Below are 17667 nucleotides of genomic sequence, written 5' to 3'. Positions count from 1 at the left end.
AACTGTATTGACGTAATAACTTTAAATGTAAAGCATAATGCTTAACGTTATATAATGCCAACAATTAAAATGCCTCAATAACGTTATATGTGAACATTCTCCAGTAAATGTGGTTATTATGTTTTGGGTAGTTCACCATGATCCTTATGCACTGACCTTTTTATTTATTGTTGTGTTTTTCTTAAGTGTGACATTAATTCAACAACTTTATGTTCAAGCCAATGGTTAAGAATAGTCCAACAGCACTTCGTAATAAGTATAGTCCTATTGCACTCCTAAATGGAGATGTGAAGATATACAGTATGCTAAGCTGATATCCTTACGCTTAGCCCCATTACTGTCTTCACTGATCCATAGAGACCAAGTAGGTTTCATATCGGGCAGACAGGCGTCAGATAACACCAGAAGGGTATTTGATGTGTTGGACAGTGATAAGATTTCAGGAACTGACCTAATGTTGCTTTCTCTGGATGCAGGAGAAATTGGCTCTATATTAAGGCAGTTCTGAAAAAATTTGGACTAACAGTATTCTAACATCTATTATGGCTCTATACAGTACTCCCTCGGCCAGGGCCTTCAGTAATGGATTTCTATCAGAAGTATTCCCTATAACCAATGGGACCCGTCAAGAGTGCCCCCTCTCGCCACTTATATTTATTTTAGCCATTGAACCGTTAGCTAATAAAATAAGATCAGATCATACTATACCTGGTTTACAGATTGGACAAAGTAGCAATAAAAGATGTCTGTTTGCGTTCGACTTACTACTTTTTGTAACAGATCCTCTTATTTCTTTACCAATGATACATAATATCTTAGATGATTATAGTAAGGTATCATTCTATACGTTATATATCACCAAAACAGATGCACTATCTATTAATCTGACAGACCATCTGGTATCCTTTTTAAAGGGGATATACCCATACCATTCCATCCCGTACCTAGGGGTTAATATCCCTTATAAATCTAAGCTACAGTAGTGTTTGAAGAAAATTGGCCAAAAATGATCGAATATCTTATATCCCTCACTAACTCGTGGTTAGCATATGAAGTATCTTGGTTAGGTAGGCTGTCTGCATTTAAAATGATGATACTCCCAAAACTTATGTATCTATACCGTACAATTCCGTATTCCATCCCATGCCAATTTATAGCCAAATGTCAAACCCTAGCCAGGAAATATGGAAAAATCATCCACCTAGGTTAGCAAAAACAAGGATGGTATTATCAAAACGTAGGGGGGGTTTAGCTTTACCAGATTTAGACCGCTATAGGGAGGCATGTATGTTAGCTCAGATGCAGGATTGGTTTAAAGAGCTCCCTATATCAGGGTGGGTGGTGATTGAACAAGACAGCTGTGTGGGATTTTCCCCAAGGGACCTCTTGTGGGTTCCATGGATAATGAAACCAAGTAAGACACAGCTCTTACCCACTATTATTGATACATTAAAAACTTGGGACAAAATTAGATTGAAAATCCCCTCATTCACCCTCCCTTCATTGGATACGCCCTTAAGAATACTAAGTACTCTTATTCCGAACTTGGTTCTTTCTAAATGGACCACGCTAGGATTGATAACCTTCAATATTTCAGAGGGAGGAAGACTGTTACATTTAAAATAAATACAGAAAAGATTTGGTATACCTGAGACTGAGTTCCTACATTATATCCAAATACAAAACTGGGTACGGAAGGCAAAAGGCACACTAGACACCTTAAGTCGTGCACCAACTGCACTCCTGACCCAGTTGAATAAAGTAGGAACAAGGGTTAGTATCTCATTCTGGTATACATTCCTTATTGAAATGGACCAGGTATCTAATACTCAGACCCAACAACGGTGGGAGAGAGATCTGGGTTTCCAGAAAACTAAAAGCCAATGGGAATCAATCTATGATGAAATTGATGATATTAGGTCTTAATGACCTGGAGGCAGATGGTTAGAAAAGGAGGTAACATAGATGGGAGAAATGCTAAAGGCTAAATGATATACACCACATATCAGAGTTGAAATATGTTCCCCTGGAATGTATTTCCTTCCCCTTTATAATTTTGTCCCTTTTCTTTTTTCTTTTTCCTGTTATTTTTCTTTCAATTTATTTATTTTGTTTGTCTTGCACTTCTTGGATATCTTATTAGTTTATATATCTATGTTTGACTTTGTTTGTATGTATATGGAAAAACTTAATAAAATGTAAGAGTTAAAAAAAAGAAGTGCTGTTGGAAAGCCACCAGGACAGCCACACTTGAGATATTTTGCGATGACCAGCATTACTTATTTTACATTGCCCCTATAAAAGAAAATTGGTGATATTGGGGAACCGCTTTTTGCTGCAATGTGCTGGGCATTGTGGTTGCACATTGTGTAGAAGAATCTTTATGTGGCTAGCTTACAATCACTACACGTGAATACAGTATTTAGGGTGTAGGGTACAAAGTAATCACATGCTGCAAACAATTTTTTTTCTTTTTAATGCTGATTTTGAGCGAATAATAATTGTGTTGATTTTTGTTCATATTTAGGACAAAGAAGAGGTGTGTGTGTAAATATAAATCACTTCCCAGAAGACACCGATTATGATCACGACAGTGCTGAATATCTTCTACGTAAGTATCATTTAATGACATGGGGTTTGTGTATATAGCTGACTGTGCTCCCTTGTTACAGTTTTTCTGTATTGCTACAATACACCACATTATTCCAGTTGACAAGGTCTGTAATAACAACAGAAAGTGCAAAATAATATTCCAACACTGACAACTAAATGATGAAGAAAAGATGAAACTTGATTTCATTTGTCACCTAAATTAAATATTCAGCTGCCAATTTTTTAATAGTGCTTAATTCTCTGTATGTCTCCAATCTACCCAGGTCCATAATAATGTATGGGCACACTGGGCAGCTGAACAGGGCCTCACTCATCTAGTCACCTCTGATCAGAGGTGACCCAGATCTTCATGTAACAGATAGCAAATACTACTCAGCCATTGTTAATTACACAAATTTAAAGTGGCCAAGCAGTATTTTCTACCTGCCTAAAAGCTTTCTGCTAGGCAGTGTATGGCTGTCAGCATGCAGATTTGTGGGTGACTAGGTTTTCTACCAACCAGATTGCAGCATTTTCTACATGCCTCCCAGCCAGCGGCTGACAGTGAGTGGCTGCCAACATACTGATTGGTGGATGATTGGAGCTGTCCACCAGTAAGAGTGCTGACAGCCACTCAATTTTTGGAAGTATGTGAAGAGATGGGGTGGGACTGCATGAGGGGTACATTTAATTTTTTATTTATTCCTGTAATGGGTGGGTAAGGGCCACAGTGCATTCCTTTGCCCAGGGCCTACAATGCTGTTAATATGGCCCTGAACCTAACACACTTGATGAAGAAAAACATCCTTGGAAAATGTAATAGTCTCTGAGTTCAGGGGTCATGTAGGATGCCGACCAACCATTTTTTTTTAAAGGGGCAATCATTTACGGAGCAAAACCAGGTAACTACATTTGGCCACACATCATGCTGATGTAAAAAATAAACCAAAGTAGTCAAGAGGGCAGAAGTTAACGGGAAGAGTAAAAAAGAAGATGGTTGGAGAGTAGAAATGGGTAAAGAGGTTGTGGTCATGTTCAGTAGTTGGAAACCTTTAGAGGCAAAACCAAGCTGAGAAATTGCTTGGAGAGAAGTAGAGTCAATAGATTGTTTCCTGGGCAAAGGAGAGCTGTTAAAAGGTTTCATGGAGATATTGGTGCTTATAGATGGGTTCAAGGGATGAGCTAAGTGCATTGGAAAAGTAGTGGAGAAGTTTAAGAAAAATGAGTGTAACTAACGCTTCTCTTAGCTACTGTACATAAATACCCTTTTGGTGAAGCCCCATTGACTTTATGAGGGTTGCAGGACACATAGGTTATGTATCAAAATTAATTTGACTAAATATTAAGAACAATACTTTAGTCTTTCTACAGATAAAATTTTGGGGAACTATAAACTTTTATTAGTTTACTCAATAGACCTTTTTGTCCAATGTCAGACTGGGGCATGAAGGGCTCACCGGGGGAATTAATCGTAGGGGCCCAAGTTTAATGGTGTGACCAGCCAACATAGAGGCTTGGGTTACTATTAGAGAGTGCATGGTCTGAGCGGCGATATTCTCCCAGGGCGAACCTGTGGGAAAAAATGAGTGGCACTCTCCGGATTTTGCAAATAAAGTTTTTTAGTGCAAAGGAATTAATATAACATGCTCGTCAACTTTTCAAGGCCTCAGCCTTTTCGTCAGGATGGACATAAAGTGCATACAGTGAAACCAAAAGCCCTGCACTCTCACATTTAACCCAGGCGTCCGCTGGGGTGCCATTTAGAGAGTACTGTAATGTCATCAATCCCAACGACATACCCAGAAATCCCAAAAGAGGGAAAAACAGCACTCACCAGCAATGTTCCCTCTAATTTTACAAAGGCTGTGTGCGGCTAAAGATTTTGGCTGTGCAACTTTGGAATGAAGTTTACATTTTTGTGCGTCACTTATATATATAACTGGAAAATTACATTCAGCATTTGTGTTAACTTTACTTCGAAATGATATTAAACAGTTAAGCATTCAAAACACAGCACACAATGTAGTTAATGGGTGAAACACACATTAATTGAGCCCACAACTGCAAAAAGGGACCACTGCTGCTTTGTGCACTCAGTTGTAATGTCTGTGCGCACGCTCCTCAAGGTGTGTGCGCGCGCACGTGCGCACAGCTTAGAGGGAACACTGCTCACCAGTCTTCTCATGAAAGAATAAGTCCAGAGTTTAATCCAATTGATAGCCTGCCGACGTTTGGTCCTGGTGCGGACCTTTGTCAAGGCAATGGCAATATAAGCAGCAGTAGTAAACAGCAACCCAACAATGAGGTAGGGGTGCTGGGCTCTGTTCTATTGATCTGTATTATAGGGAACAGAATGCCAGGCATATGCAACATCTAAAAGCCATTTTTGAGGATTTATGAAATGATTTTCCACTTAAGAAAAGTGAATGATACACCTATTCCATACTAACCTACTTTGTAGGTTTCCTCTCTGGGAGAAGCCAGAGAAGAGAAACTGAAGGGCACTTCAGGGGGTAGGGTTGAATGGTTTCATCACTAGTCTCCACCCCTAACATAGGGAAACACCTGTGATTTGTGGGTCTGCTGTGAGGATGCAGAACTAAATGATGAAATCTAGTCATTTAGCCTCACCCCCTTCCTGTACCTACCGTGATTGGTGGTGAGCAGTGTTCCCTCTAAGCTGTGCGCATGTGCGTGCGCACACAACCCGCCGAGTGTGCGCACAGACATTACAACAGAGCGCACAAAGCAGCAGTGGTTCCTTTTAGTAGTTGTGGATTCAATTAATGTGTGTTTCACCCATTAACTACATTGTGTGCTGTGTTTTGAATGTTTAAATGTTTAATATCATTTTAATGTAAATTTGACACAAATGCTGAATGTCGTTTTCCAGTTATATATAAGTGACGCACACAATTTTTTATTTCCTTCCAAAGTTGCACAGCCAATATCATTTGCCGCACACAGACTTCATAAAATTAGAGGGAACATTGGTGGTGAGTAGCATACAAATCTGTCCACTTCACTAGGTATCAGGCAGGATGCGGGAGAGAAGCCTACTCTTCCAGGGCACCAAACACTGGGTGCCCATCCCAGCTTTTGGGAGAGTTGGCATGTATGACCTATGATTAATCAAACATTAACTTTACATTGGCACTATTGCCCATTTAAAAGGCCCTTACAGTTCACATAGGGATTAGAGCATGCATAAAACGTCCGAATATTTCAAAATATAAGTTAGTCATGTTTACCTTGGCAAAGCAACTGAATTGGTTATTTAATAAAGTGTGTAAAATAGTACAGTACAGTATACTGTGTTCCTGATCAACCACCCTGAAGGGTGTAAAAAGCATTATGTTGTTATTCTAAGTGCTTTTTTCCCCTCTTGTACTATTTTTATAAACATGAATCAATAAAAACTCTGCTTTTTGCAGTACTTCATAGAGGTGAATTGAGGCACATGAAGTTGCTTAATGCAGTTTTCTTTGATGCGGATAGGTGATCTCTGTACCCTTTTTTCAGTGCATTGAAAACAGATGAATGGGACTGACATCAGTTATTATTTTTATTATTATTGTTATTATTATTGTTATTATTATTATTAATAATAATAAAGATAATAAGACGAGAAATAATCATCATTTTATTTAGATAGCGCTCTATCTCTATTAGGACTCAAGGTGCTTAACAGAAATAATGAACATAATACAGTACAGGAACAATAAAGTACAGTACAGAAAAGATTTTCATAACATACAGAGCTTGGTTATACTAAAGGGACATTAAGATAATGTAAACAAGAACGTTTTGAGTCTGATTTGGAAGTATTCTAGAATGCTTTACTTATAACCAATTATTTATATAGAGCACACATTGGCCCTGAATCTGGTTGATTTGCTCCCCTGCGCGTTCGCACAGGGGAACGATGTTTCGTCTGTGCGCATAAACATTTATGGGCATGTGTAGCCTCTTTGTGCGAACAGGTGCGGTGAATTAATTATTCCGTGGCCCAGTCGCACAGAGCAGTGGGGCAACGTTCCCATGGTAATTTGCCCGTGACTCGGGTTCCAGGAGGGCAGTCAGCTGACATCACCGGATGTCAGCTGCCCACCCTCTTCCCTTACAAGGATGCTGCAGATCTAAGTCAGCAAAAACTGCGATTTGCAAGCGCTTGAGAAAACATTCGATGGTCGGCCTCCATCAATTGATTTCTGCATAAGCTGCGAATTGATGTTTATGCTAAACATCCATTCCCATGCATACGGGGGAAATTGGCGTGCGTGCGGATGGCGTTTAATTAACTCACAAAGCTGCAAAATTTGCAGCGCTTTACAGATAATATTTGAACATTCACATTAGTGACTGCCCCAGTTGAGCTTACAATCTGTATTCTCTACCACATGTACAGTATATACACACACACACAGACATTCCCAGGTTAATTTTTGATGTGAGACTATTAACATACCAGTATATTTTTGAATTGTGGTAGGAAATCAGAGTATCCGGAGGAAACCCACTCAAGCATGGGGACAATATACAAACTCCACACAGTTAGAACTCTTGACCTCAATGAACCCACTCAAGCATGGGGACAATATACAAACTCCACACAGTTAGAACTCTTGACCTCAATGCTAATTTTTTTTTTGGGGGGGGGGGGGGTGGTGGTGTTGGAGCCGCATGACTAAAATTTCAGCACCCCGGATGTATTCTGGGAGGTTGTATATACTGCTAAAAGTTCTTAATCTACATATAATTGTGCGGGTAAATGTCTCGACTGGGGATTGGTGGACCCAGGCGTAACCTAGGTGGTTAGCTGAATACCAATGGAAAGAGTTCACAGAAGCAATTGGATATGATGAAGGAACTTTATTCACGCAATGGTGTATACTTAAGGTTAGCGTTATAGTTAAGGTGAAAGGAACACTTAAAGAAGCCTGGAGCCAAAGACTTGATCAGGGTACTGGACCAGACTTGGAGAATAAAACTGGAACCAGACTTGGAGAATAACACTGGAGACATGCTTGGAGAATAATGCTGGAGATGGACTTGGAGAATAACACTGGAGATGGACTTGGAGAATAACATTGGAGACAGACTTGGAGAATAACATTGGGGACTGACTTGGAGAACAACACTGGAGACTGATTTGGAGAACAACACTGGAGACTGACTTGGAGAATATCACTGGAGACTGACTTGGAGAATAACACTGGAGACAGACTTGGAGAATAACACTGGAGACGGACTTGGAGAATAACACTGGAACCGGACTTGGACAATAACACTGGAGACTGACTTGGAGAATATCACTGGAGACTGACTTGGAGAATAACACTGGAGACGGACTTGGAGAATAGCACTGGAGACGTACTTGGAGAATAACACTGGAACCAGACTTGGACAATAACACTGGAACTGGACTTGAACAATAACACTGGAGATGGACTTGGACACTGGTGCTGGGAGACTTCAGCATGATACTGGACCACTGGCTGTGTACTGTCTCCGGGCTTTCCGATAATGCCTGTCGAATTAATGCCACTGCTTCCTTCACCCGTATCAGTGTGGGGCAGATGAACGCTGATGTCTGAGGGCAGTTTAGGTAGCTGGCAGTGGATTGCTAGTCAGGCAAAAGCACAAGGAGACACTGATGACACTGCTGATGAAATCAGAAGTGACGCAATGTGGTTCATCTCCATTGCAATGGGAGACGTTTTACGCCATAATTTTACATCTTCTGCCATTACCAATATTATTTTCAAGTACTCCCAACTGGTCTGCTGAGTACCCCAGGTTGAGAACCACTGCTCTACAGCAACAACACAAATTCAGACCCTAGATCTGATTTATAATATAGTTGCCCATTCCATAATCCTAATTGATGTAAAAATGAAACCCTATATTATTGGGTTTACTCTTAAATTATATATCCATCCCGCAGTCTCTTCTCTCGCTGTGTTGTACATGTGCTGTACATGTCATGTGACAACAATTTGCAGATAGTGTAAGATCTTCATGCTGCAAAGTCAGTGCCATCTACAGTATCAGTCACTGAGGTAGACACTTGTTACTATCATACCCATACAGAGCTAGATTAGGGACCAGGGTGCACCTGCTGTAGGCAAAAAAGTAATGGAATTCCCCACTGCCCAATTTTATTATTTTCATTGTTTGATTATAAGCTCTCTTTGTTGTTTGTCAATTTAATTTAAAAGCCATAACTATGACATTTTTAATTATGTGTCTTGAATCAGAAGATCAAATTAAAGTGGAAGTTTGCATGTCCTGCGTGTCTACACTCAGAATGGAACACGCTATTATTTATTTATTTATTAACAGTTTCTGGTGGCATTGCGTATGCACTTGGCACTTTGTCTCTAAAGTCAGCAATATTTAAAGCAGCAGTTTTTTATAAGGCAAAAACAAACTGGTTTTGCCCTGTAAATAATTGCCACTTTAAAAATATGGGCATTTCCATCCAAAATCCCACACCTCTGGCAACTTGGACCGTATTACATTTACATTTACGATCTGCGTCTCTCTTCTGCACGGATCACTAGCTCCCATTCACTATTACAGGACTTTCATCGGGCTGCTCCCATCCTATGGAATGCCCTTCCACGCACAATAAGACTCTCCACTAGCCTCCAAACTTTCAAGTGTTCCCTGAAAACTCACCTCTTCAGGCAAGCCTTTCATATTTAAGTTATACACGCATAACCCTCTGAGGCACTTATGTATTATATAGCTTCCTTTCTGGACTTGTAACTTGGTGGGATTGCTATGCTATTACTGTTGCCTGTCCTTGTGTTTCCCTCCCTATAGATTGTAAGCTTGCAGCAGAGCCCTCTAACCTCCAAGTCTGTCTGTCGTTACCCAGTTTGTTTTATCACTGTCTACCATTGTAAAGCACAACGGAATCTGCTGCGCTATATAAGAAACTGTAAATAAATAAATAAAATAAATAAATACATTTTGTGAACTCAAATATTCACTGGCTTATTTTTAGCCTTTCAGTGAAACTTATGCTGCTTTCACATCGAAAATGAAGGTTCGCACCGGAACTTTGAAACAGGTCAGTCCCGGGAAGAACCTTCATTTGGGATGTTCACATCCCCACAGCAAACCAGCAATAATGCTGGTTTGCTGTTAGCAAAGTAACCTGAGCGCAGCTGACACTCCGGTTCGGGTTTTTGCTGTTGCAGTGGTGACAGGCAGTCTGTTCACAGCAGGGAATCTGGTACTGGTTTTGTGCTCACAGTCTGTGATGTCTGAGTGGGGCGTGGCAGCACCTGCTATATAATCCTTCCTCCCAGGCTAGGCAGGTGCTGCAGAATCCTAGTCAGATAGCCAGTCAGCCTTGTCCTGTGCCTAGTTAGTTTCTAGCAATTGTATTGCATGTTGATTACAGTAATATAGGTCTTGGAGTTTGCGTCTTTGATCCAGACCTAGCCATAATCAGGAGTTGTGACTGTAACTGCTGGGTCCCTGTACCACCTTGTGGATCCAGCTAGGTTGCTGTTATACTCCCTCATTTCCTGTGTTACCTCTCTCACTGTGCAGCACTCAATGGTGTCAGCTTGGTGGCAGCTAGCTGAACCTGTGTGCTGCTGGTGAGCTCAGGTCCTGATATCTTACCCTTTCCCTCAGGGGAATATAGATTGTAAGCTCCACTGGGACAGGGACTGATGTGAATGTTCAAAATATTCTCTGTAAAGTGCTGCGGAATATGTATGCGCTATATAAGAAACTGTTATTAATAATAATAATAATAATAATAATAATAATACCTCTGTGGATGGGACTTGTGCCGTGATAAAAAACACAGATCTGTGAATATGTGTATATGTAAAGAAATCCCAATATGCAGCCTGAAATCAATAAAACAGGGGTGTGGTCATATTAACAATCCCTTTTTTGTGTAGGACGCAGGGGCGGATTGGGAATTAAAACCAGCCCGGGAAATATCTCGAAGCAGCCCTGATGGGGGGTGGAGTGGTGTCGCGCGCCGGAGGCGCGCCAATTTTTCGGGGGTGTGGCCTATCAGTATGGGGCGTGGCCTATTTCACCAAGGCCCATTATACATATGCCACACACCGTCATGCCATTATACATATGCAGGGCCGGCGCCACCACTAGGCAGCATTAGGCATTTGCCTGGGGCGCCGGCCACTGGAGGGCGGTACTGAGCCGCCGAGGAAAGAAGGAAGAAAGCTGCAGCAGCCGGCTACCCGGTCCCAGGATGGAATTCATCGCAGCAGGGAGCAGGTAAGCTGTAAACCCATAGCCCCCCGCCACCCCCCCCCCCCTGTTAAACCCGCTGCCTACCCTGCTTGTCAGCGGCAATAATTGACTGTCTGAGGCTGCATCCCCCCACCGCAATGACATACATCCATGGCAGGCACCCGCTGCCCCCAACTCCCCCCGGAGGTGTAATCTGTGGGGAGTGCCCCAGCGAAATAATCGGAGGGGGGTCCCGCCGCCTGGATCAGAGGGAAACACGCTGCCAACCCATGTTTGTCAGCCCGCACCCCCCCTCCCCCCATGAGCGAAATAATCTGCAGCAGCGGGCGAGCGGAGGGGAGAGCGGGTGTGTGTGGGGGGGGGGCGAGGCGAGCGCGGGTCGCCTGGGGCTCCGACAGGGCTGGCACCGGCCCTGTACATATGCCATACACCATCATGCCATTATACATATGCCACACACCCTGATGCTCCATTACACATATGCCGCACACCTTGATGCCATTATACAAATGCAGCACACCATGATGCTCCATTATACCTATGCCGCACACCCTGATGCCATTATACAAATGCAGCACACCGTGATGCTCCATTATACCTATGCCGCACTTCCTGATGCCATTATACCCATGCCACACACCGTGATGCACCATTATACCCATGCCGCACACCCTGATGACATTATACATATGCCACACACCTTGATGCCATTATACATATGCCACACATCCTGATGCCAATATACATATGCCACACACCTTGATGCCATTATACATATGCCGCACACCCTGATGGCATTATACATATGGCGCACACAGTGATGCCCATTATACATATGCCGCACACTGTAATGCCCATCATACATATGCCACACACCTTGATGCCCTGCTTCTGAGGGTCGAGAGAAGTGCCAGACATCCGCCTATATACTGTATAAATATATATACATATATATATATTAACTCTGCCAGTCACACTAGTCACAGTGCCTTGTTTAACCTGTGGGTAAAACACCCTCCCACCTCGCGTCTGCCAGTGTAGATGATCACACTGGCGGATGCAAGGTGGAAAGGCATTCCCCCTGCGGAAGGCCTCTCTGGCAAAGCAGCAAGGAAAGCGGGTATAATGCTATGTAAATTTTATGTGTCTTTGTAACTTGAAAACAGTTATCATATAAACTTAAACCTCACTAGACTGCCTCTGTGAGCTTATTATTTCCGAGTGCCGCACCACTGGATAGATATATATATATATATTAAAATCTCAGACTGCTGAGTATTATTTTCTACAAAGACCGTGGGTGCTCGCTCCTGGAGGATGCTTATATATATATATATATATATAGTAGAAGAATGGGTAAGGCGTCACTCCAGGGCTTAGAAGAAACAGTATTTATTGTGAGGCGGTCAACGCAGTTTCGGGTGTAACCCCGTCGTCAGGACCAAAATGAGCACATTTTGGTCCTGACGACGGGGTAACACCCGAAACGGCGTTGACTGCCTCACAATAAATACTGTTTCTTCTAAGCCCTGGAGTGACGCCTTACCCATTCTTCTACTTTATTTGGTGGGCATCCCACCTTGGATGGCACCCAGGCAAGAGTCTTCTGAGTGCGGGGAGTGCCAGATCAGCGTGACTTTATATATATATATATATATATATATATATATATATATATACAGTCCACTTCTGTCAGCACTCAATGAATAATACAACAGCAATTTCGGTGCACTCCAATAAACAATAATGCAAAAGTCCAGGAGTTGATACTTCTTCTTCAGTGTATGTTGTGCCCCGAAGAAGAGGTATCAACCTCGAAAGCGCTTGGCGCTGATTACAGCGATGCTTATTTGATTTATTGGCTGTGAAGTCTTTTTTGTCTGAGTGCCTCCTAACTCCTGGACTATATATATATATATATATAGCAGGAGTGTGCAGGCACTCAGTCAAAATCCTTGAAGCAGCTGCCGGGGTGCCAGAGAAGTGGGTATGTAGCGTAGCAGGTTATGGCACTCTCACGGACTTAGCAAATAACTGACACGACACGAAGCTGTGGGTCAACGTTTCGGAAGTTTTACTTCCTTTTTCAAGACATAAAAGTGCAATACAAAGCAAGAGGGGTAACATAGCTTACCTATATGTGAAACGAGAGGAGGCTCGCCCGTCACGTGTCACGCCTGTCCGTCCTCTACCTCACTTCCGGTCCGGTGTCTCCTGGAGGCGTGTCTGAACGTCACGTCTCACTGGTGATCTCCCGATCATTTAGAAGGTGGGAGTGACAGAGGCGCGTCTCCGTTGCTGGGCAACCAGGGTGCATCTGTCTAGTGCATACAAAATAATACGTATAAATGGTGGAAATAAACGTGCTGATAATAGTATAAAAAAAGCGGAAAGCAATTTATAAATAAATCGAAACGTTGCAGAAACCCCTGTTGGATTTATTTCTACTACGACTGTGTGCTGCCTTTACTGCCTCGGCAGTACGAGTAGGTATATATATATATACATACACAGTACACACACCGAGAATGCAGCATTGTTTCCGAGTGCCGCACTGCCGGATAGAGATAGATAGATATACACTGTACACACACCAAGAATGCAGCACTGCGGACTCCATATGTTTATCACATTGTCATCGGGATCCTGTAGGAGCCCAAAGGGGGTCTATATGCTGTTATGCGGGGGGGGGGTCTCTTCACAAGTGTAAAGGTGCCCATACACGCACCAATCCCGGCGTTCGTTCTGGGCTAAACTAGCATCCATCACATCGCATGCCTAGTGCATGCAATGCAATGCGATAAAAAGACAGTACAAAAAGTATGTGTAGCACATACTTTTTGTACTGTGCGATGAGATGCCGTAGGAGCGCGCATCTCATCGTATAGCATTGCACCGCCGGGATCGGTGCGTGTATGGGCACCTTTAGCTGCTGCCTGTGATGGAGTTTTGTGCCCCTTTAAAAAAGTATATATACACACACATAAGGGGGGCACAAAACTCCATCACATGCAGCAACTTATATGCACTTACACCTGTGAAGAGACCCCATCACACACACCCCCTCCGCATAATAACAAAAAGACCCCCCCTCCCACATGCACTACATATACATATATTATATTAAACCCAGATATATATATTTTTTTTAAACAGAGCCCAAATCCCAGTCCCAAAGAAAAAGATGACAGTCCCTTACACTTTTTGCTGCTGCTTCCGCCTTCCCCCTCTTCAGCTGCTCACTCAGCCGTCCCACCCACGCTGCAGCCGCCGGCGCTCACAATTGTAGACGCTGTGTCTTTGCAGTGTAGTCAGTCAGTGGCCGGGTGCGCGGTGACGTCACCGCGCACCCGCGATCGATGTTCCGGCCACCTCTGCATAAGAGCCGCGGGAGGAGCTGCGTGGAGCTGCGCATGCGCAGAAGCCCTCCCGCGGCCATCTTTAAATCTCTTATTGCCGCAGGCAGCCGCGGCCATCTTTGTTGTGGCATGCGATGCTGCGGCCGCGGCACGCTGTAGTCGTGCGGTCCGCGGCCCAGCCAGGCAGGCGAGCGGCCTGTTCTGGTCACTTATTGACCGGCCCACCGGGAAATTACCCGGTTTCCCGGTGGGCCAATCCGCCCCTGGTAGGACGTCAGCTATCCCCTAAATATTACAGCCGTGATAAGGTGCCATATAGGTAAAAAAAAATGTGAAATGAGGAATAGTGGTTCAGCGTCTAAAATGTCATACGCCAGGCAACTGTATATGTAATAAACAAAAGGTTTTTATTTATACAACATGCAGGTATAATAGAAAATATATAGAGAGATTTGTGTTAAAAACTTGTAAGGCTGTGATGGGTTACCATCTAAAAAAATAGAAAAAAAATATATAGATTTTTTTAAATACAAAAAAGTACAAATAGTATTAAAAATAGCTAGAGATATAAAGTGCTTATCTTTTAGTGGATGAGGAGGCAGCAACCAATGCGTTTCGTCCATGGGTCTTTTTCAAGTATCAGTTAAAATGATGCAGTTTTGGCCACTAGAAAAGTAGATTGCTTATTATCTTGGGATAATACTAGTTTTTTTTTAAATAAAATGTGGATGTCAATACTAACTAAAGCGGTCACATGACAGGAAATGACTCCATTGATTAGATGATCACTCTAGGTATAAATATCAGTTCACTCTCATTGTACCCCCACCTCTTAAAGAAGTCTTATGGACGAAACACATAGGGTTCCCACATTGACCTGATACTTGTAAAGATAAGGATTTTTTATTTGTTCATTGTTTATTGTCAAGTGGTGTTAACTTATATATATTTTATTAGTTTTAAAATGTTAAAGCGACGGAAGCATGGTCGACGGTCTACATACGTTTTTCACATTGTTTTTGGGTGCCAATTGTCACTGGTCAACTTGGTTCACAATTTACTATCCAAGTGGACATAGAGTGAGATTATAATAATGTGCCGAGCATAGCAAGGAACAGTGGCCAAAGCATGGTAAGCACAGCGAGCCATGCGAAGGATCACTGCACATATAGAGTGTACATGGGGACCCCTGTGACATTCGGCACCATAAAAATGTGAAAAACTTTCATTATAAAAAAAAAAAAATCCAGCATTTTTTTTATTCTATCCAAACCCAAGATACAAGTTTCAAGTATAAATTATAACCTATGCTACAAACTGAACAGCAAGCTTTGTACCAAGCAAATCTCAAGGGCGCAGCAATACTGTGTATTATTACATTACTGTATAGATGATGATTTTAGACAAGAAACTAAAAGCAGTTTACAACAATGACAGCAGGTTAAATTAACTTTAAGTCCTGAGTCTGAACATACGGAGGAAAGTTTGCGCTAAGAATACACAATTACTGTCTGCTCGCTTCAGAACTTGGAACTTTTTCCCCCAACTATCTGAAAAGCATTCAGCAAAACATCTAAGAGTCTTCTTATCTGATGTATGCATACATTAAGACTGCAGTAATTAATTATTCCTTCACACCCAGCAGATTCAGAGATAAGTTCCATCAGACACGCTGTAGGAACAAATGGAGCACAGACAGCTCGCTAATACAGATCAGATGTCTGGGAAAGAAAGATAAATCTGTATCAAGCTGTATTGAATTGTGATATTAAATCATCATTAGTATTATTTACCATTTACTGGTACAATGTAAGATATAATGCAGCCATATATATTATTGCAAGGTCCTGTGCAACGAAGACTATGGTATAATCTAAAGAACATACTGGAAGATTTAGCAAAGCTTGGAGAGAGAGAGAGATAACGAACCAGTGAATCGGCTCCTAAATTGACGTGTTACCGGCTATGTTTGAAAAATGGAAGTTAGGAGCTGATTGGTTGGTACTTTTTTTCTCTCCACTATATTTCCCTCCAAACTTCGATAATCGTCCCTCGTGGTGTACCGGGACAAGAGTTAATGGGCACAAGGAACATCAATGAATGGACATCATATACATAAATTAAATAGGCATTTGCCCAGGGATATCATTACATTTCCAAGCAACTGAGCTAAGGTGGATCTTGTCCATTTTGAGAACAAATTTGCCCTGAATTAGGCCTATAATTTCTTTAAACGGAGCATTCCAATACGGTACCGTATGGACTGTCACATACTATTTGCTCTCTTAATGCGGAACTTTATTGCATCTATTGCCTACATTTCACAGTCTTTCAGTGTCATTATTCTGTATTTTTTATTTATAGTATTCATGTCATATATCATGTTATTGCGTTAATTTTAATAAATTGTGTAGTGTTATTTACATGAGCAATCCTATCCATTGTCACAATTGAACCACCCAACAGGAGTTTTCCTGTAAGCGCAGTTTATACCTTCCCTCCCTTTGTAAAACATGAGCATTTATGGCTGACTTAGTTACTCTGCCCCCTGAATAATAAGTTAAAACCATTGCATTGATCAATGGTAATTAATGCAAGGACTCCTCATTAAATATCAAACTTATGATTATGATTACAACAGGAATAATTTTACATGTGTTTAATAAAGTCTTTCATACAAGAGCTACTTTATGCACAAAGATAATTAAGTTCACCTCTTTCAGCTTAAATTTTTTTTACATCGTAGTATGGTATACTGGTACTAATTCAGAGGTAGTCACTAATGTCTCAAGAACAAGGAAAGGTAAGTATTCATGTGGGTGCACTGAAAATCAAACAATAATACATAAAAATAACTTTTATTAGTATTCAACAAAAATGTGGAATATTAAAATATAGTAGATAAAGGTAAAGAACAGAAAATATTAAGATTAAAACATATATGGCCGCTGCTGTTCCATGCCCACTACTTGCGGGGGTAAGTTGTCCCTGTATGTCTGTAGTGTGTAAAGGAAATGAATGCTATGTATTTCTTGTAAATTCAAATATTCAGACACATATTCAGACACTTGGTTCTGTTACAAAAGAATCAAAGTATCAATTACACATTGATTTCTTTTTCCTATCAAGAAAAATAAATCAATGTGTAATTGATACTTTGATTCTTTTGTAACAGAACCAAGTGTCTGTAACCATTGAGCAGATACTAATATCCATTTCACATAATTACCAGGTACAAGCCGTTTTGACCCAGTAATTAGTGCGATGAGGAAGGGGTTAACATGTCCCTAAAACAGGTAGCAACACGGCAATACAAACCGTAAGAAAGCAGAGTTCTTACCGATTTGTTGCCGTGATGCTTGACGGTTTGAACGGGTTAAATGGGTCGAGCGACCCGTTTCCCATTCACTGTATGGAGGAGGCAGTGCTTGGAGCAGAGCCAGCTCAAAGCTATGCCTCCTCCCCT

The 17667-nt window shown here is 41.7% G+C and overlaps 1 protein-coding gene across 3 annotated transcripts in view; it reads left to right on the top strand.

Annotated features, from left to right (window-relative positions):
• CACNG8 (calcium voltage-gated channel auxiliary subunit gamma 8) overlaps positions 1-17667 on the top strand; it is a 212108-nt gene that overhangs the window by 172449 nt on the left and 21992 nt on the right. For all 3 annotated transcript variants that reach the window (XM_083162591.1, XM_083162589.1, XM_083162590.1), the window contains one exon: positions 2528-2611. In XM_083162591.1, coding sequence (XP_083018717.1) covers positions 2528-2611 — 84 coding nt within the window. The remainder of the gene's footprint in view (positions 1-2527; positions 2612-17667) is intronic.

Source organism: Crinia signifera, chromosome 19 (genome assembly GCF_055691185.1).
Source record: "Crinia signifera chromosome 19, ASM5569118v1, whole genome shotgun sequence".
Taxonomy (NCBI): Eukaryota; Metazoa; Chordata; class Amphibia; order Anura; family Myobatrachidae; genus Crinia; species Crinia signifera.
Note: the sequence above shows the minus strand (reverse complement) of the source record. Positions and strands in the feature narration are given on the sequence as shown.